We start from the raw sequence: 21,910 nt of genomic DNA on the forward strand, positions 1-21,910 counted from the left end.
TCTTGGATTGCCTATCTATTCCCGAAGCATTTTGGTTTGATGTGTTTATTACTACTACATTTTTATTGTTATTTACAATTGCTCACTCAAATAAAGAGTCAATTAACTTCTCACCCTTATTTTCTCTGTTTTCCAAAGGTGGTGGTGATGTTTTTTTTTAATGAAATCTCATGATGGATCAATTTAATCTGCGACTTTTCTTTCAGTATACTTACAAAGGACATATTTTTCTTAGGATACTTATTTGAGAAAGAATTTTATCATTCTTCTTCAAACTATTTTTCTTCCTGTGGCTCAGTCTTTGTCCTATACAGTGAGAAATATTCTGATTCATTTTTATTTTAAGCCTAGGGCATTAAGCTATACCAACTACTCTTTCTCTCCCCGCCTCTTGGCATAAATCCAATTGCCCAACCAGTATCCGAAGGAAATAATCCATCTTGATAACAGATGTTATTCTTTCCAGTATGGATTATCTAGCTTCTGGCCGAACAATGGTATAAACTATCATTTAAATGGTGTCCAAGAGGGCAACAATTTTTTTTTAATTTTTATTAGTAATAAAAAAGATATATATAATAACTACTATCATTTTTGAGTGCATTATATTCTAGAGACTGGGACAAGTCATTTACATTTATAATTTCAGTTATACTCATTAAAACCTTTATCTCTCAGGATTCATGGCTTGACTAAGATTATATTTAAAAAGTGTTAGAGCCAGGGACACTTGGGTGGCTCAGTGGGTTAAAGCCTCTGCTTTCGGCTCAGGTCATGATCCCAGGGTCCTGGGATCAAGCCCCATATCGGGCTCTCTACTCAGCAGGGAGCCTGCTTCCCTCTTCTCTCTCTCTGCCTGCCTTTCTGTCTACTTGTGAGCTCTCTCTGTCAAATAAATAAATAAAATCTTTAAAAAAAAAGTGTTAGAGCCAAATTTAAATTCCACAGTTCCTGATTTTAAGCACCATGCTAAACCCAGATTGTGGAAATCTTCCTTTGTCTAAAACCTGTGTCACCCCGATGGTCATGATGCCCCTACCTTTTTCTTCTGCCAAACACACCTATGTGTTTGTTTCTGAACCAGCCTTATTTAGGCCTGGGAAAGAATCTCAGTGGTGGCCATTATCAGAAGCAAAGAGAAACTACTACTTAATAAGTACTCTTGTAAGAGAGTCACTGTGTTCAGGATTTCATATGAGAAATTTCATTTGATCCCTATCAACAGTCTTGCCTATATCTAAGGCTGCTGCTTCTGAGAGGTTCAATAGTCTGCCCAAGATGAAATGGCTAGTAGGTGGCAAGAAGTGAACAGGTCTGACTTGTAGGAGAGTTTTTCTTTGATCTCAGTCACCAGTATGGTCTGCCGATTGTTAAAGATGACCTGAATCATTTCTGTACTTAAGTTATTTCCCAGAATTGTCAGCTCTCCAAAGATGCATCCCTTACAACTCTTACGGTTTGTCTCCTCACTCTCGTAGCTACATTTCCTCTTTTTATCAGCTCAATGGCCAATCAGATGATGGACTATAAAAAATTACGAAGGCTGAAAGCTTTTTTCCCTCTGCACTGCCTGTTATAACAGTGCCCGGAGGTGATGTGTTTTTGAAGAAGCAAGGTTCCCCTAAGTAACTAGGGTGGTGTTTTTTGTTTGTTTGCTTGTTTGTTTTGCCTATAAATAAACACTGCTTTCTGGTTCTGTTGTTCTTTTGTCTACATTTTTTTTTTTCATTTTTGGAGAGATGCATCATCTCACTGAAAATTTAAGATGCCTATAAAAACATGATATATCATATCTGTATTTACTCTTTATCTTCCTTGCCTATAAAATTGGTAACTTTTTTCACTCATTTACTTTATACCTACTAGGTCCTGTTACAGAAGTAAAAACTGATATATATGTCACCAGCTTTGGACCCGTCTCTGATGTTGAAATGGTAGGTACTTAGGATATTTAATGTACCTCTTGAGGTTTGAAGAAAACATTTGAAAGAGAGGGCAATTTATATTTTAATATTTATTTTGTCATTAATCACACACAGATAGCAAGTCAAAGAACCGCCTCGTTTCAAAAGTTTATAAGGAGTAAGTCATTTAATTTGCATTTCGGCTCTAACGTTTAACTATTTTTTGGTTTAGAGTTATCCTTACGAAGAAAAAAAACTTTCCTATTACTAGTCTGCATGGCACAACCTTTTATGTAGTAATTTTTTCCCTTAGAAAATTATTGAAGAGAAGACAATTGAAGAGTGTAATTAGTTTTTCCATGAAACTATACTGTACCCCGAATCACGTTCAGTATTCCATGTTGGCCCAATTGCTCACTCTCTGCCCCCACCCCACCTCCTTCTCCTCCTGCCTCTCTCTCATGCTTCAAGAAGTTAGAACACCAAACACTGATCAGGATGAATTCATCCATTCAGTTGTGCCTCTAATAGTAGATATATGTAGTTTAAAGGTCAGAGAGCCAACTTGACCTTTCTTCCTTGACCTGAAGCTCTTAGGCTAACTTTAATAAATTCTGTTAATATATAATTGGTTTTTAAAAATTTTACTTTGTCTTAGAGATGCCTACAATTTTATGATGGATTATGCCATGATATTTGTTAAACTTTTACTAATTTTCCTACCTGGTCTAAAGTACAACTGTAATTACCTGGTGCTGGCGGTTCTATTAAATTACGGTAATTAATCTTGAGTGATTCATGTGTATGGTAATTTACTTATCTAATAAAGTAGAAGATTAAGGTATCAAGATGGACATAACATGCTTTAATTGCTGAGGATCATTTAGCTCCATTGACTTAAGAAAATTTCTGCTCCTATTAATTTAGTTTTTATTTGGGTAGGTTTTTTTTTTTTAATGAGTGGGAAGGAGGCTACAATTTAATGCATATTTATGTGTAGTCATCTGTGATTTGAATATGTCACAAACTAATTTCCCTAGGAATACACAATGGATGTGTTCTTCAGACAGACATGGATTGACAAAAGACTAAAATATGATGGCCCCATTGAAATTTTGAGATTGAACAATATGATGGTAACAAAAGTATGGACCCCTGATACTTTCTTCAGGAATGGAAAGAAATCGGTTTCACATAATATGACAGCTCCAAATAAGCTTTTTAGAATTATGAGAAATGGCACTATTTTATACACAATGAGGTAGTCATTTTTTTCTTTTTCCTTCTTCCTTTTTTATGCTTTCTTCCTATTCTTTCCTCCTTCCCTTTCCCCCTTTTTCTGTTCTTCCTTCCTTCTTTCCATCCTTCTCATTTTAGGTGTCATAAAATCATTTGTAAAGTGAGAGTTAATTTTAATTGTACCTTTCCACTATAGACTCACCATAAGTGCAGAGTGTCCCATGAGATTGGTGGATTTCCCCATGGATGGTCATGCATGCCCTTTGAAATTTGGAAGTTGTAAGTTACAATACAAATATTGTTAGAATTTATTTTTATCTAATGCAAGCTGATATTTACATATGTGCATGATTTCCCATAATCCATTTCAATCATTGTTCGTGATAACTCTCTAAGATTTGACTTCTAGGAGACTATTTCAACCTCACATCCAAAAACCAAAAACTGTTTGTACAGATGGCCTAGGCAGACTGACTCATAATGATAGGTTGGTAATCAGTGGTGAAATTTAGGGACCTCTGAAATCCATGTGTTGGTGGTGTAACGAATGAAGTACAAAGGATTTTCAGTGGGGAGGGGAGCAAATGAACAGGGTCTTTACAAGCAGACTTCTTTATGGCAGGTTTGAAAAAGGGCCAGAGAAGATTCAGGGTTTCTTGAAACGACAAGGGTGAGAATAATATCAACAATGCTGTTAGTATCAAAGAGGCTGAAGTATAATGAAAGCATAGTAGGAGGCGTGGTCTGATATATACAGAGAGCCAGGTAATATACCACGTTATAGACCATATTAAGGAGTTTGGATTCTATTGGAATCATTGTAGGGAGGTTAGAGTAGAAGCAGAGAAAAGTTGGAGGCTATTGCTCTAGTACCAACAAAGATGGCGGTGGCTTAGACAAGGATGGCGCTAGAGGAGAATCTGTGAGGTAGACAAATTGGGCATACTTTGAGGAGGTGAAGGCAAGAAGGTGAAATGAGTGGGTAAAAAAGAATATAGAATTCTTTTTCCCCAAGCTTCCTTCTCTGAGATGGCAGAAAAATGAGATTGCCTTTCCTAATGTCTGCCATAAATATCTGATTCAGTCAAAATCTACAACAAATAGGCGCTGGCTTTTCTTATTGCTTCAGATCCTTAGTGCACTGCGTCTGAAACTGTTGCCCGCTATTACCATTGCTCATAGCTTTGTAATGAGAACTGGTTGTCACCCTTCTTTTACAATCCCTAGTAATCACAGTATTCCAGTATTCAGTGAGCTAAATTAATGCTAGAGAGAGTCATTTGCTCCCTGACCAGTGACTTAGTGGGAGAAGATGAAGAAAAGAAAAGGACCATCTCCCTGGAAGCAGGATTAAAATCCATTGGTATTATAATAACTTAAATCCCCCCTCCCCCAAGATAGTTCTTATCTGTGGGAAGTTCTTTCCCACACAGCCTCCTCTAGTTCCCATACACAGCACTCTTTGGAGTGACTTAAACATCGTTGATATTCAATCAGGGTTTGTACTAAATAAAGAAATCACTCTTCGGAAGTTGATTTTTTGGATTAGCAATTAAAAAGAAAGTAACCTTTTGATTGCCTGCACCCATTTTGCCCACATCCCTAGGTCCTGCCTGAAATGTTGAATCATTAAGAGAAATGTTATTCTATTAAGGTAAGATAGCCAAGAGAAGGATACCTGCTTTAGAATATCAAGGGCAGGAAAATAGTATTTGGGGTCTTTTAAATGTATGATGTAGCATGAATATACTTCAGGAGAGAAATGTTGGTACATTAACTGTCTACTGCTAACTGGCGGCACAAGCCTCAGAACTTGTTTTGTGAAATCAAAAAAAATCATTTGTAAAAAATAGTCTCCCTAGGTATCAACTCCTTTGTAGAATTAAGCGATTTCACGGAGACCTACTGTGCTCTAGCCATTTTAAGAAGGTTTGTGGAGGGAACCAACTCATCATGGTTCTTTTGAGCTTCTTTGTGTGTGAGCCAAGCTATCTGTTGTGGGTAGACTGGTAAAGCTAGCAGCTGGTTTCCATTCGCACTGAACACCGAATAATAGAAAATGGGCTTAAATTGCCGCTGGGAGGGATTTGTTGAAGACAGAAGGGAAAATGTCCTGATTGTAGTTTAAAGGTAGTGGAACCAGTTGTGTAATTATTTTCCCTGGAGGGCTTTGCAAACAGCAGAGCCGGTTGTCACTGCAGAATGGCTTCCAAACAGCATGGGTGTTGCCCAGAGGCAGTCTGGAATAGGTGACCCCTGGAGAGCTCTCCCAACAGTAGGATTTGTTTTGTTGTTGTTGTAGTATTATTATTATAGGCAGCATCTGGTACATTTCTAATTGGCAGAACTGCCTTAGGATGGAAGGAGTCAGTCTCGGTCGAGCACTGGAAGTGAGTTGGAATGGAAGAAGTACTTTTTCAGTGGAGGAGCATTATTTCTGTTTTTCAACTGCTTATCCGAGGAGTGTGGAAGCACATCCAAGTCCATTGAGGCATATATAACGTTGAAGTTGCTTAGTTTTAGTGGATCCTTCTCCAATTCTTTGACATAAAAACAAGAAATATGCTGAGTTGCAAGGCTGTTCATTTAATCTCTACGATTTTCTAAATCTTAAGCATGTTTGAATAAATCATAATGATTACTGTTTCCTTTTATTCCATCTTTCTTGAACATGTGTAATATTCTTAAGTGTTGACCATCAGTCCTGCTGAAAAAGGACCACTGACTCTAATCACATTCTGGGCTCTCATTCAGATGCATATCCAAAGAGTGAGATGATTTATACCTGGACAAAAGGTCCTGAGAAATCAGTGGAAGTTCCAAAGGAGTCTTCGAGCTTAGTCCAATATGACTTGGTTGGGCAGACTGTATCAAGTGAAACTATCAAGTCCATTACGGGTGAGATGCTTAACGGTTAAAGTCAGTATGCTACTTGGCATTAATTTTCCAGCCTGCAAGTGGGACTGAAAAACACATTTTGGGATTTGAGTCTTCTGAATATCGGGCCTCACAGTCTGAGAATAAAGCCATGGCTTTCCTAAGTCACTTTAATATGTCACTTTCAGTTGTCACATTATAAATACTTATCAACAGCTACCAGAAATCTTACAATTTGTTTCCCTAATTAGCTTTTTAGATTTTTGTCTAAATGCCCATAAAAGATGCTTGAACTCAGAGATGCTATATATGGCTCGATGTTACATGTTTCTCTTTGTAGTTTTCTTCATATGTGTAACATTTAGAAACACATCTCTTTCCTAAAACTGAGACAGTAAGACAGTCTCTTCCAAAGCATATATGTATATATAACGTAAATCAGTGTATTTCGATTCTTTCCAAAATTAAGCTTTAGATTTTCAAGTGCGTATTTCCATGTTTTGTAGTGATTTTCCATAAAAGTGAGGTCTAAATTCGCTCTTAGAAAATGCTGAAATTGAAGGCTAACTGCTTTCGCAGTACCAGGCTTTTAAAATAGAAAGTGCTGCAAGTATTTTTAAAAAAGTTGTAGCTTAATTTATTAAATCGCTTAACCATTATATAGAACAAAAGTGTTTTTCTGTGTCATGATGTTCAATATCATTTCCTCCCTAGTTAGGAACTATATATTTCTCATTTTGCTTGCTATGCACAACAGATCATTCTTGGTCTAAAATACTATTTGTTAGTCTGAAATATGATTATGAAGTCATTGACTGATTGCCTGCATAACCAATAATACATTTTCCTCGTGTTTTATTTGTAGGTGAATATGTTGTTATGACAGTTTATTTCCACCTCAGACGGAAAATGGGTTACTTTATGATTCAAACATACATTCCGTGTATAATGACAGTGATTCTTTCTCAAGTTTCATTCTGGATAAACAAGGAATCAGTTCCAGCTAGGACTGTATTCGGTAAGTGCCATTCATTTCTTGGGTATTTTTGTTCGTGTTATATTTTGATCATGATTCACGGGAATAGTTCTTAAAACATCATTTTTTTTCCCCTAAGAAAATACTAAACAGTAATATATCAAGCTGTATTGAGAAAAGAATCATATGGCTTTGTTTCTTTTTTCTTTTTTCTTTTTCATAGGCTTTCATTTTTACTCATCCAATACAAATAAGGTGTGGGGGGATATAGGTAGGCCATCCTTTCCTTTGGAGTCTCATCTTATTTGCCTTATTGAGACCAGACAGATGGGACCAAGAGTGACTCTGGATATGATTTCACTTTTCATGATATTCTTGGGTTCCTACCTTAAAACTGTATAATTGAATTAAAATCATATCTAGGTGTTAAAATGAAATGCACTGGGAACTAAAAATAAAACAAATAAAAGTCATGGCTGAATGAATATGAAAGCCTTAGCATAATTTGCTTTTTAATGAAGAGGAACAAAATGCATATAGTTTCAATGCATTGAGTTGGATGGTATTATATGCTTAGTTTATTAGCTCACTGTTATGTTCTATCTATATCTTTTCTCTTCGAACACAAGCATATTTTCTTCTTTTTGCTTTTATAGTGGCTTCCTCTTTATCATATTCTTAACTTTACGAGGTCCAGAACACACCAGTTTTAAATTTTTATAGCTGTGAATAAGCCTTCTGTATATCAGCTTTGCTTTTAAACAATACAATTAGTTATAATGGTATCTATTTAATATAACATATTTCTCTATTCTTTTTCTATTGATTGTGAGTGGTAAAAGTATTTAGTAGTAGGATAAGAAGGAAAGTGTTCACAGTTTCTCTGGACTGGAGGTACAATCCTTGCAGGAGATGTCACTCTTCTTTTGCTTTTTCTAGTTGGTAAGATCAAAGCCATGGTATATTATCCCTTATCACACAATAGCAGGAGGGACGCTGGTGAGAAGAAACTGGGGGAAGTAGGAGCTTCTCATCCCACTACTCCATCCTTACAGAGAACTGATCAGGTGTCTTAGTGTCTTCAACGCATCTGAATGTGAGGAAATTTTTCACAGACACCTGCACCCCCCTTTAACCTTAGGTTTAATGCAAGAACCCTACTAGGGAAACTATTACAGAACGGTTAGTGCGGGGAGCAAGGTATGACCCCTGGAGGCCAGTGAGCAAGTATTTTGGCACTACCTACGTCACAGAGTTGTGAGGGTTCAATTAAATAATAACGGCACATTGCAAGTGTGGAGTATATTTTACCTATTAAACAAACTGAGGGTTGCTGCCGGGAAGGGGATAAGGGGAGGGTGTTGGGTTATGGACACTGGGGAAGGTATGTGCTATGGTGAGTGTTGTGAAGTGTGTAAACCTGGCCATTCACAGACCTATACCCTTGGGGCTAATAATACATTATACGTTAATAAAAAATTAAAAAATTAAAAAATAGGTGTAAGAATGAAAGAGAAAATAACAAATCTAAGCTTTGGACTGCAGTAGATTGGGGCTTGAAACCGGAATCTGGCACTTATTTTCTCCATCCATATACATCTCCATCCCAATGCCTCTCTCCTTCATGGACTGGTGAGATTCAGACTGATGTTCAGTCCTCCTCCCAGGGCACATGATGCACCTAGTACATATTTGTTACTCTCCTTCATACTTCTCTCACATAGAGGAGACTTATTTTGTGGGGATTTGGTTTCCTTGATTTTTAATTGCTTTTCCAGAAAATATTTATTGTTTTTATGTAATACCAGGCACGCTGTTAGGTCCTTTCTGCTCTTTAACTCATGTAGTGTGCGGAGTAGACTTGGGTCTTTGCATATCATGTTCAGAGTCAGCCTGACTGGGCAGGAAGTACCTGCAGAGGCTGAGCACAGACCAAACTCCCTTAACTTTCCCTGGCATAAATCATACCAATGTTTTAGGAAGTATTATCAAAAAATAAAAATAAAATCACCTGAACACATATTATCATCTCTTTTCTGTGATCTTAAAGAACATCTAGAGCAGAAAATACTGACCCGTCCTTTGTATATCTGATGAAGAGGCAATAGTGTCTTAACACAGATTCTGCCTCCAGGCAGCCTCAGTTCTAACCACAAGGTCTACCACTGATTTGCTGTAAACTGCCCATGAGTTACTTCTGCTCATTTCCTCGCATGTTACAACAGGATGAAGAGTTGTACTTACTTCATAGGGTCGTCATAAGGGTTAAATGAATTAATCTGGATAAAGAATTTGGAACAAAGCCTATCACAGAATACATTTTATTTAAGTGTTTATTATTATAACAGTCCACACTGCCATCTACCTCATTTAGGAATCACTACTTGATACTCTAATATGAATGTCCCCTGTATTTTAGAGTTAACCGTGATTGTTCGATAAGCTTTGAAAGCTTTTTTGGTTGAACACAAACTGGTAGCCACTGTACTGTCCTGTCTCCCTTGTCCCCAAACAACAGACAGTTCCAGTGATGTGGAGAAGGATAACACTGATTACAGTGGTACCCACCAACATTTCCAACACATAAGACACTGTAAGGAAATTAAGTGGCATGTAGTAAGGATACTGGTAATACTAATAACAATGATGATAAGATTTGCCATCTTATGTAATTTTCACAATAACTCAGCTAGGTAGGTCTTATTAGTTCTTCATAGATGAGGAAAATAACTCAAAGAAATCAAGAAACTTGTATGAAGTCACATACTTATAAGTGATGGACCCAGGACAATTTCTGTCTAACTTCAAGAACCCTGCCATTTCTACTCTGCCATTCTGTCTTCACAGGAAGTATAAGGATGTGGGCGTTTGTGGAGTATTCAAGAGCTTCTGAGTGAGATTGTATAGATGTGTTCTGAAGATAATTTGTGGGTAGCTTTTTCCATTTGAACTGTGACATTTGCCTGTCTTGTGCTTATGTGCCAAGATGTTGGTTTTGATTGACCAGGGAAATTATGCACAATAATTAAGTCTTCAAAGACCTAAGATGTGTCAGAATGGTAATTATTAAACTGTTCATTGAGGCACTGAGATGGCATTTTCCTAAGGAAGTTAAGTTTTAAGTATTTGTGGAGCATTAGAAATCTATTTCATATGAGATTGAAGTAAGAAATTAATTCTGGACTGGTATTCCTTTTCCCTAATTTTCATTTCCCTCTTCACTCAGAGAGAGAATATGCTGGATCAGACATGTCACCAGAGATCATAGAAAAATAGACTCTCCTCCCCCCCAAAAAATTAATTAGTGTAAATATGAGAAGCAGAGTGTGCTAAATTCTCTCCAAAGACCTTCTATCTGCAACGTTGTATGCCTTTAAGTCTTCTCATTATTCCAGTATAGTAAAATGTTAAACCAGAGTAAATGCCAGCTGGCATGTCTAAATCATTACTAGTTCATTTCCTTGGAGTGGCCAGCCAAAAATTTACTCTTGTGCACAGTCTTAGCTTACTCTTACACGTCCTCTCCCAGCTCCTGGGCCAGCCAATATGGTACATATTCAGCATTATAAAAGCAGGTACTGGCATCAATACTCAAACGTGTCAAAAAAAATTCTATGGTTGTTGAAATGCTTTCAGGGTAGATGCCAGCTAAGCCATTGAGAGCAGATGCACTGTCTTCCTAGAGGCAGGCATGTCTTCTTATCTGAAGGGTTGGCTTCTGTTTGCTACTCTTTTGGTGTTTATTAAACCAAATGCTCTAAAAACAGCTGTAAGAAGCACATTCCTGACATGCTAGGCTTTCTTTAAGTTTGACCACAAGGCAGAGAAAACTTTTTGTCTAAAAGGAAGGCAACTTCAAACACTTAGCCAATTGTTTATACAGGTTACTTCCGTAACTTTGCCAACAGTCATAAGATATGAACCATAATATTTGAAGGACTATTCTACAAACTTTCAGTCAAATTGACTCAAACCAGTGAAAGGGAAATGGAAAGTAGCCACATATGTTTTGCATTTCTGTCCACAGCATCGTTTAACATTTTCAGGAACTGGGTGATCTGCTTTCCTTAGTGATCAGAAAGTAATTTTGGAATTCAAGGCTCAATAATTTCATTAATATCCTGCCTACTTAGTATTAATGAGGGATTTTCTTCCCCTGACAGCAGGAGAAGATGAAGACCATTACTGCAGGTCTTCAGGAGAAATTGTTCTGGTATCAAAAAACAACCTGAGGGTTTTGAAGGGTCAGGGGTGGGAGGTTGGGGGAACAGGTGGTGGGTAATGGGGAGGGCACGTTTTGCATGGAGCACTGGGTGTTGTGCAAAAAGAATGAATACTGTTACGCTGAAAAAATAAATAAAATGGAAAAAAAAACAAAAAAACAAAAACAAAAACAAAAACCAAACAACAACAACAACAAAAAACAAAACATGTTCAAAGCCACCTGGGAAATCCCAAATCACTTATATTTGAGTTTGAGTTTTCCTTTTTGGTTATCACATTATGTTCTACAGAATTTTCTGAGTTCTGAGTAGTATTCTTATTTAGGCTGTACTGTTCGTATTTGATTTCCAAGTGCTTTCAGCATAATTGCTGTGATAGTAGAGGAAATATACACAAAGAATTTATATAACATTTTTGAATTCTTAATAGGCCATTAAACTTAAATTTTTATGAATAAGAAGAAAAACTTTGATTTATCTTCAAACTTTGTAGCTAAAATTTTCAAGGTTAATTTACGTCTCACAGACAGTATGGGAATGTTGCCATTTTTCTGAGATCAAATAGAGGCCTAAAAGTTCTAGGGTTTCTTTCTGAAATGAAGTACAATAAATTCACAGTACTCCATTTTCATAGCTAGTTCAATATCTCCGTATTTGACCCAGCAAACATTTAAAAATCTGTTTTAGATGAATAAAATTCTAAAAAAAAAGTCACACTTTTTTTTTTAAAGAGGGAATATAACCAAATCCTCACGTTTCTTTCTCTGTAGAGTTTATGGAATATTTTTAAAAAGATCTATAGCTTATATGCTACACAGTTGCTCTAATTTTGATGTTCTAAACATTGATAATTCAGATGGGACTTGAGAAAAAATGGATTGGCGAGGAGGTGAAAAAATGAGTTTTTATTCATTATGCACTTATGTATCTGGCATTATATGAAGTATGACAAATACTGAAGCAGTATTAGATATTTCTGCCCTCAAGAAGGCTATATTAAATTAGGTTGTAGAGACAGGCCTATGTGCATGGAACAATTAGGGAACAAGGCAGAATATAATTAAATGCTGAGTTGAGGAGACAATATAATTTCTCCCTAATTTCAAATATTATTATTCCATTACTGTTGCATGGGGCTCACTATTTCTTTAGTTTAACATGTTATTATTTGGTTTTTGATGAAGGATTGACATGGATTAGAATATATAGTTTAGGTGACTTTTTCATCATCATCATCATCACCTTCAATTCAGGAACTATTCTGAACATTATATATAATGAGTTTATTATTTATTTATTTATTTATTTAAAATTTTATTTGTTTGCCCGCGAGAGAGAATGTGCGCACAAGCAGGGAAAACAGCAAAGGGAGAGGCAGACTCCTCACTAATCAGGGAGCCCTGTGCAGGGTTCCATCACAAGACTCTAGGATCAAGACCTGAGCTGAAGGCAGATGCTTAACTGACTGAGCCACGCAGGCATCCTTTGAATGAGTTTAAATGGGTATAGTAAATTCGCATAGAAATCTCCAAGCTTGACTAGATAACATGGATGATATATGCAGATAGCCAAAGATACAAAAAGAGACAACGATTAGCATCCTTTTTTTTTTTTTTAAGACTTTATTTATTTACTTGACACACACAGACAGATCACAAGTAGGCAGAGAGGCAGGCAGAGAGAGAGGGAAGCAGGCTCCCTGCTGAGCAGAGAGACCGATGCGGGACTCGATTCCAGGACCCTGAGATCATGACCTGAGCCAAAGGCAGAGGCTTAACCCACTGAGCCACCCAGGTGCCCAACTATTAGCATCCTTAAATAACACATTTCTCGATTGCTCCAGTGACAAGTGTGGACTTTTTCCACTGAGAATGGGGAGTAACTTTTTTTTTCAGGCCGAGGAGAAGGCTTCCCTGGAGATAATATTCTTCAGAAACCTATTAATGAAAGAGAAGTACCTCTATTCTTGTTGCAAAGATTTCCCTGCTTACCACAAACTGATGCATGGTAGATGTCCAGTATTTTTAAAACCAGATTATTCTAGAAATCTATTTTTTCAGAAATATACCTCTATTGCTTTTTATAAATTAAGCTCTTTTGCAACTAGATTATTATTTTATTATTATCTTAATTCAGTAGGTAATACTCAGTTTTAAGTATCTGTAATTCATGATTTTTCTGGTCATGATTCTGCATAGCAATGGGCCATGCCTATTGCAGAAATTCTGATGTTACAAATTACAATGCTATCAACTTCTCACTCCTGGTTGAGAATCAGTGCTTCAACAGGAAATTACACCTAACTACCTATTAGGTGTATGTGTTGACTTTCTCAGGTATGTTGGCGCAGATACTAATACCAGCCCAATATATGATAGGTGCTGTATATAGTTGTAATCTTTATAACAAACCCAATCGGTAAGTATAAAATGAAGCCCATTGGGGCACCTGGGTGGCTCAGTGGGTTAAAGCCTCTGCCTTCGGCTCAGGTCATAATCCCAGGGTCCTGGGATCGAGCCCCACATCAGGCTCTCTCCTCCGTGAGGAGCCTGCTTCCTCCTCTCTCTCTGCCTGCCTCTCTGCCTAGTTGTGATTTCTCTCCGTCAAATAAATAAAATATTTAAAAAAATGAAGCCCATTGAGTTTTCCTCACTTAATCTGAGTCACACTGAGCCAATAAATAGAAGAGTCAGGCTTTTAATAATACCTGTCTCTTACTCGAAAACCTATGCTAATTTCACTGAGCCACTAGGGTTTGAGTCTCCCAAAAGAGATGGCTTGAGATATTGTAAACTTTGTTACCCCTCTCCCACCAAGTCCCCAAGGTTTGTTGGTTTGTTTGCATAGTAGTAATGGCATTTTGTCTCTTTGCTCTTTTGCTTCTGAAGGAATAACCACAGTCCTCACCATGACCACACTGAGCATCAGTGCACGGCATTCTTTGCCCAAAGTGTCCTATGCTACCGCCATGGATTGGTTCATAGCTGTCTGCTTTGCTTTCGTATTTTCCGCCCTGATTGAGTTTGCTGCTGTCAATTATTTTACCAATGTTCAAATGGAAAAAGCCAAAAGGAAGTCATCAAAAGCCCTCCAGGAAATACCGGCTGCTCCAGTGCAGAAAGAAAAGCCTCCTGAAGCACCTCGGCAGGTATTTGACTTAATCTCCTTCAGTTTAAGCTTTCAGCTTTTTGGTCAGGTTTACATTGAATCCAGGGGAAAAACTGAGAATTTGAAAATCCCAGTAACAATTTGGAAGTCATTTAAAATCCAGGATAATGGAAGGGGGTAGTTGTAAACTTTAAAACTGTGATTAAATGGCTTAAAAATTAAACAGGTCTGGATGAGCTAGATTTATCTGGAGCTAGTTGTTTGAAAACTCCTGTCAGAATTAAAAGTTTTTGACTGGGGCAAAATCTGATGTCTGCTATTAAGAGGAACCTGTGGATATCTTTGAATGGGTTGATCGGTCATTTCAGTAGTTCATTGAACAAAGTAAAGCAGCCGTTCTTGATGTGATTCCACATTAGAACTATCCCATGGGGTCTGGTGGGGCCTGTGCCCTTGTATTAAACAAGAAAATAAAACCAATAAAGAAGAAGAACCATAATTGTAGCTGATGTGCACCAAAGATGAAGAATTATTGACCTAAAGGGACAGACTTAAAAGGTTGTAAACATCTAAGAGCTACTGTAATTTACATTAAGCACTTCAGTGATTCTGTGATTTAAAAAAAAAAAGTTTTAAAGTAATGTTTTCCTCAGGACTCCAGTTGTACAAAAACAGCTAGATCTTCATGAAGACACGTAAGCAAACAGGCAGCTCCTCTTCCTCTTCTCCTTCCATCACCCCCTCCCCCTTCAAGATCTGTTTCTTTCTTAATCTCTACTCAGCTTCCTCTTGAATCAGCAGACAAGTTTCTGCACTCACTTACTCACAGCCTTATTGTAGTTGCCACAAGTGATGGTCTAACACTCTTTTTCACAAATCAAAAGTATGTATAAATGATCAATTACATTGTCTGTAGATAATAACTCATTCCCTTTTCTGTTAAATCATTCATTAATTCCTTTATTATTATTTTTTAACTCATTCAACAAATCCACATCCAATGCCAGCCATGCGACAGACTTTATTTATGGTCTGGGAATCAACAGTGTACATACCCTCACTCCCCACCTCCCTCTTAGTCCCACCACCAAATATCCTGCCCTGTGGAGCTTTCATTTAAGTGTGTAGGATGGGGAACAGGAGACAGATGATTTAAGGAACGTAACTAATAAAACACATGGCTTTTTAGATGGTGACAGTGCTGTGGTAGGGCTGAAGCTCTAAGAGGAAGGACCCATGTGCTGTGGCGGTGTGAGAGGGCTGGGATTCCATTCAGAATGCGGGTGGTCAAGGAAGTCCTCCCTGGGAAGATGGCGGCAGAACAAATTAGGTTAGGTGCTCACCCCCGTGAGGATTAATGGGTCAGGGTTCAGCAGTCTATAGCTCCTACAGAACTCTGGGCACTGGTTCTCTAAGAAGGGCATGTGGGCAGGTTGAGAAATGATTGCCCTTCCGATTAAGTCAGTTTTGATAGTTTACCTTTTTTTCTAGAAAATTTCACAAGATTTTCAAAATCGTTAGGAAGGATTTTGTACACTCTTCAGTGAAAAAAAAAAGGTTATCTGCAGTTTTATTCCTTTCCCATTCCTTATGGATAAATTTATGCCTTCTCTGCCTCTGATTGTTGTTTTAATTGCTTTGCTCTGTTGTGTTGAAGACTTAGTAGAAACATTCTACTTACTATTCCTTTCCAAAAAAAAAAAAAAAAAGGGAAAGAAAAATAAATAAATAAATGTCGGGTATTTATTTATTTATTTTACTGCTTCTGTTTTCTAATTATTGATTTGTGATTTATTTTATTTCTATATTTCTGCAGGTTAGTTATGTTACTCTTTTTCTAGTTTCTTGATTTTAGTTCCTCGAATTTGTTTTCACTGTTTCTTATTTAATAATAAAGATTCTTTTATTGCAGTGAGCTGTAGTACATACAGCTTTGGCCATAAGTCATAAGTTTTGATATATATTATAATTATTTGATAAATGTTCTACAATTACATGGCTGTTTTTCTCTATAAGCTAAGAATTATTTGGAAGATAATATTAAAATTTCCAAAGTGGATTTGTTAATTTAACTCTACTGTTTCTTTCTAGCTGTATCCCATTATATTCAGAAATGTTACCCGCACAAATATAAATGTTATTCATACTTTCCTTGTGTTCTGAATTATGTTAAAAGCTTGTAAATGTTTGATGGCAATTTGAAAGAAGTTGATTTGTAGCTGTTAAATCAATTTTACTTAAAACATTATTATTTCATCCATCTAATAAATCACCTCTTGTCTTCTTGATCTTTCAAACACCGAGAAAGATACAAACAGTTCTCCCACTGATAGACTTGTGTTTTTTTTTAACATTTTGACTTTTTTGTTTTCTACACTTTGATGCTCTGATATGCAACATGTAAAGATTCATAACTGTTGTATTTTCATATCGGTCCATATATTTAATCATATAACCTTTTTTTGTCTAATACCTTTTCCTTTAAATTCTATTTGGTCTGATTTTAATATTTTTCATATTCTTTCTTAATAATAACTTTTGTAGTATATTTTTACTACTAAATTCCTTATTCTTTATTTTCTCATGGACTTTAGAAGCTATATATCATATCTCTATATCACTGGTGATTAACTTTTAAGTTTTAAGGTAACATATCTCTACTAATGATTGTCTAAAAATGTTGAAAGTATAAAACATACCGACTCTCCAATGTAGCTATTAATTTCTCCGAACCCCAGGATTGCTTAAGTCCAGAGATTCTGGATTTGGAGACTCTTTTTTAAGAGTCTCATGCTCTACTGACTGAGCTAGTCAGGTGGTGAGACTTTTTTTTTTTTTAAGATTTTATTTAGCTATTTGAGAGAGAGAAAGAGCAAGAGAGAAAGGAGGGTCAGAGGGAGAAGCAGACTCCCTGCTGAGCAGGGAGCCTGATATGGGACTTGATTCTGGGTCTCTGGGATCATAACCCGAGCCAAAGGCTGTTGTTTAACTAATGGAGTCACCCAGACGTCCCATGGAGACGTATTTTATATACATATTTTTTTCTATTTATAATGAGTCAGTATAGTTCTCTTTCATTTTCTTCCAAGTGAACTTGCATTAGTGCTGTAACGGACTACTTTAAATACTTAAAAGTACCACTTAAGCAGAATAAACCTAATGTCCAAAGGTGGGGAGAGGATCGATAATCTTCTATTCACTCCTTTAAACATATCTCTTGGCTGGAGCCATTGCTATTGCCAGTAAATCTCAGTTGAACCAATGCAATGGGCTATGTCACCTCTGATTCAGTAACTAACTCCTCTTGGCAGAATGGGCCACCGCCTGTGTGCAAATGATATAACCAATGTCAAGAAGATTAAATTGGCCTGTGAGAGCATAGATTCATAGTATTTAAGGGTGGGAAGGAAATCTAGTCAAAGTATAAGTCATAGGCTTCGTGTCCTCTACAGTGTTTGACTATGTCTGTATAATAACTCAGATCTCCACAGCAGTTTACTTGAAGAATATCTGTGTTCTAAAGACAGTGATTAATAGGTGAGCTCACCCATCCTCCGAACTTCAGATTCCTGCCAGAGCATAGCTGGCTTTGGAGTGTCTTTGGAGTGTCAGTTATCATTGAATGACTTCAGTATCAAGTTCGACTTTGAAGGTTGAGAACACATTAAAATTGAGAGAGGGAGGGAGGAAGTGGGGAGAGGGACACAGAGAGAGAGAGAAAGAGAGAGAGAAGGAAATTTAGAAGGAGAGCAAAATTTTAGGGGTGCCTGGGTGGCTCAATTGTTAAGTATCTGCCTTCAGTTCATGTCCTGATTCCAGGGTCTTGGGATCAAGCCAGCAGCAGGCTCCCTGCTGAGCGGGAAGCCTGCTTCTCCCTCTTCCACTCCCTCTGCTTATATTACCTCTCTAACTGTCCTCTCTCTCTGTCAAATAAATAAATACAATCTTTTTTTAAAAAAGGCCAAATTTTAAAACATATTATTGGAAGGAAATATTCTAAGAATATATAAGGTTTGAGTTTCAGTAGAAATTCTAACCAGACAGCTGAAATTTGCTTATTCAAATATGTATTCTAACTTGTATGGCTGTTGACTTATTTGAGTGATGCTGCCTTTGTTTAAAATGTGCTTAAACTCCTTATTTGGAATTTCCCTGAGAGTCTACATGACATTTGGTAATTTAATAGTCCTTTGGGTAATGTCACTAGTGGTTTGATTCATTGTCACCATATGTGACCTATGGACTGTTAATGGCCTGGCAGAGGTTTATGGTGACCATTTCTATTCTTTGGGAATTGGAATGCATATGGTTCATGGAATATTCATGAAGTAAGAAGAAAAGGCGGATTGGCAGAATCCAAGGGCAGCTGTGGGCAGCCTGACTATGTCTTTGGGCATCTCAAGAGGCAGAGCAACTGTTTTGCTTCTCTGTTCAGCATTACCTTAATTCTGCCTTTGAGTCTGTCCTTCCAATATTTGAGTTGTGTTTCATTGTTTGGGCTGTATCTTTCCATATCCTTACTACTTTTGAGAGTATCTGTTCTCTCACTGATGCAGGTAATTTGGATTAATAGGACAGTTTAGAAAATAAATAACTAAAAAAAGGGAAGATTTCTTAAAATCTTATTTTAAAAAATCATTTGAAAGTATATCTTATAGTCCTTGTTCAGTTAGAAAGTATGCATTTATGAGTGTATGTTGTATCTTGTGAAAAAAATCCAATGATACAATGACTAAAATTAATTGTTCTCTTAAACTGTATCAGGTACTATGTGATATGCCTTACATGCATTACTTAATTTCAAGGTCATGATAACTATCTTACAGATGAAGAAGCTGAGGCTTACAGTTGTTAAGTGATGTACTCAAGAAATGGTAAACCCCGTGTTCAAATTAATTCAGCTCTAGCTGAATGCACAACTTGTTCTCTTTTATTAAAACTCTGTTTTATAGTATTTAATTTTTGATATACCTATAAAGAATAGACAGTAGAATATATATTAAATACATGCATAAAATGATCATCCCGACAGTCTTGTTCATATTTCTATAAATAAATAACAATAGTGAAACATTCTGAATACTCTTTACATGTCAGTAACAAGAACTTTTACAGACATGCAAGACTTAATGACATTAGACATGTTGAGTGTTGGAAATGGAGGATGAGTTGGGGGTGGCATCATTCACACAGAGAAGAGCAGTGAACTACCTTTAATGAAGAAGCTAATTAGTTCAAGCTTAGATAATGGCAATTTCCATAGCATGACATTTTCTCCCTTCCCACAGTAAGAATGATTTTCTTTTTTCTAATGGCAAGTGCATACTTCTCCACAGCATAGCTTTCCTTCTACCCAATTTCTTTCCAATCTACCCAATTTCTTTGTTTCCTTTTCACTGTAACTATTCTTCATGAACTTCTAAATTTTAAAGTGTTTGTAGATTCTTACAATGATATTTGTAAAAATAAAGAGCTACTTGCTCTACTTAGAGTCTTGAGGCAAAGATGATATAAAAATATATAAATAATTCAAGGTGGCTCCTGGATTCAATAATTTAAGCTCACACATGAGAATCTCATTTTTTACTATCCATTCTTCAAAGTCAAACTCACGCCTTATTTCCCATAAGTGTCTTGTTCTGACTGAGTTTAAGGATCTCCAGGACATGGTCTTAGGGACCCACATCTACAAAGTGGGGGTGATAAAAGAAAGGATTAAAGAACATCATACATGTCAAGTACATAGTACAAGTATAATGCCCAGGAAATAATTGTGTGATTATCATTATCCTTTATTTCTTGAAGCATCTTCAAAATTTAACATACATTTAACATGTCTATCACAAAATTTATCATTTGTACTACTGAAGTATTTTGCATAAGTAAATTGTTTCATATATGACTGCTATATCCACCTTAGTTTAGGTGGCGAGCTTCTTAATATCATTGATAATGGTTTCATTCTCTTTCCTCACACAGCACATTGCATGATGTTTAATAGTTACAGTTTATTGATGGAGTATGAGTCAACTCTAGGAAGCATGACAATGGAAATGTGGTGCTTCTGAAATTATATAAATATCAACTATGTCCAAATGTGTTTGTACTTCATGTAAAATTCTTTCTTACCAAAGTAAATGTGAACATCAAACAGATATTAAGTACTGAGGTAGAGCTGGGCTACTGGGAGCATCTAGAACAAGAGACATTCAGTCTTAGCATTCTGAGACACACTTGTCACCACGTGGACTTAGCTTGTGGGCAGCAATAGAGCACAGAAAGGGATACTTTGAAAAAATAAAACAAAACAAAAATCTCAGTACATCACAAGTGCGATTGTGCATTAAGAGGAAAGCATCATTTGTTGTCCATTGGTCCTTTTATTCTAAACATCACTTACACAGATGTCAATGACTATTCGCAATATCAGTGTTAAATCCGATGATTTCCGGGCAGTTGGTAATATACAAGCTTCATTCCATTGCAACAGGGTGTACAAACTAGGTCAGTTTCAGATTTTCATTTTAATTATTCTCCAAACTCCTCTTAGAAATGCTGTTCTTTAAATAGTTTAAGCTAACATGCAGGAAACTTTCAATTTTCCATTTGTCCATATTTCTTTCATTTCTTAATTTAGTTTCAAAATCTCTTTCCTAGGCAGTTTGAAAAAAGACCTGGAGCAGTGCTGTCAGTTCACTTGACATTTACGTGTGTTTGTTACAGTAGTTTAATAACATTCTTTAAATCTTGTATAAATTGTACCTCCCAAGCCCATACCTTGTTCAGTACAGAATGTTCTGTAGTTAGTAATGCTCTTTAGGCAATGAGTAATTGCTTAATCACACAATTATTAAACAGTACGATTTATGTCAAGAATAACAGAATTATGTGTCATTTTCAGTCATATTTTTTATCTTTTAGTTTTGTTTCGTGTCTTGTGTGGATTCATGAGGAATTGTCATGCTGCTAATCCTTGAGAGCAAATCTAGTCATTTAACAAGTGTTTACCAAGCTACTGCTGTGCACCCGTCACCACGCAGGGCACTGATTGAAAGATGAAGTTTAGGAGCATGGTTTAGTGAAGGATTGAGGCTAGTAGTCTTGTGAGTTAGTAGTATATTTAGTGTATAGAAGTGTGGCTTGTGCCCCGGTCTTAGATTAACACAAACATACTTTTACTAGTGGGAAATTATTCTCAAATCTTCATGGCTACCTCAGACCTACCTGCTGAAATACCAACCTCTATATTCAATTACATATTGAGAATCTATTATATTTATTAACATACTTATGAAATAACTATTGTCAGTGTTCTGGGAATACTGTGCTCACTCCTTTCATAGATATTAGGATAGTAGGAGGACCAACATTCAATGATTCCTTTCAAATAATTAAGTAATGATTAATGTGCAAAATGCTGTGGAGAAGCAGAGAGGGTAATGATAAGTTAATGACAGAGAATTAGGCTTACGCTGAGACTTCAGGTTATTTTTTTGAAATGCATAAAGTGACAAGTTAGGGGACATCACTCAAAGTGACAAAAGGAGGAGAAGCAATAACTTTTATAGCTTATCAAAACCATA

At 36.6% G+C, this 21,910-nt stretch overlaps 1 protein-coding gene across 1 annotated transcript in view; it reads left to right on the forward strand.

Moving 5' to 3' along the window:
• GABRA4 (gamma-aminobutyric acid type A receptor subunit alpha4) overlaps positions 1 to 21,910 on the forward strand; it is a 71,844-nt gene that overhangs the window by 14,615 nt on the left and 35,319 nt on the right. Inside the window, exons 3-8 of the mRNA XM_045986060.1 lie at positions 1,867 to 1,934; positions 2,945 to 3,165; positions 3,340 to 3,422; positions 5,898 to 6,041; positions 6,886 to 7,038; positions 14,108 to 14,367. Of these exons, the coding sequence (XP_045842016.1) occupies positions 1,867 to 1,934; positions 2,945 to 3,165; positions 3,340 to 3,422; positions 5,898 to 6,041; positions 6,886 to 7,038; positions 14,108 to 14,367 (929 nt within the window). The remainder of the gene's footprint in view (positions 1 to 1,866; positions 1,935 to 2,944; positions 3,166 to 3,339; positions 3,423 to 5,897; positions 6,042 to 6,885; positions 7,039 to 14,107; positions 14,368 to 21,910) is intronic.

Source organism: Meles meles, chromosome 2 (assembly GCF_922984935.1).
Source record: "Meles meles chromosome 2, mMelMel3.1 paternal haplotype, whole genome shotgun sequence".
NCBI lineage: Eukaryota > Metazoa > Chordata > Mammalia > Carnivora > Mustelidae > Meles > Meles meles.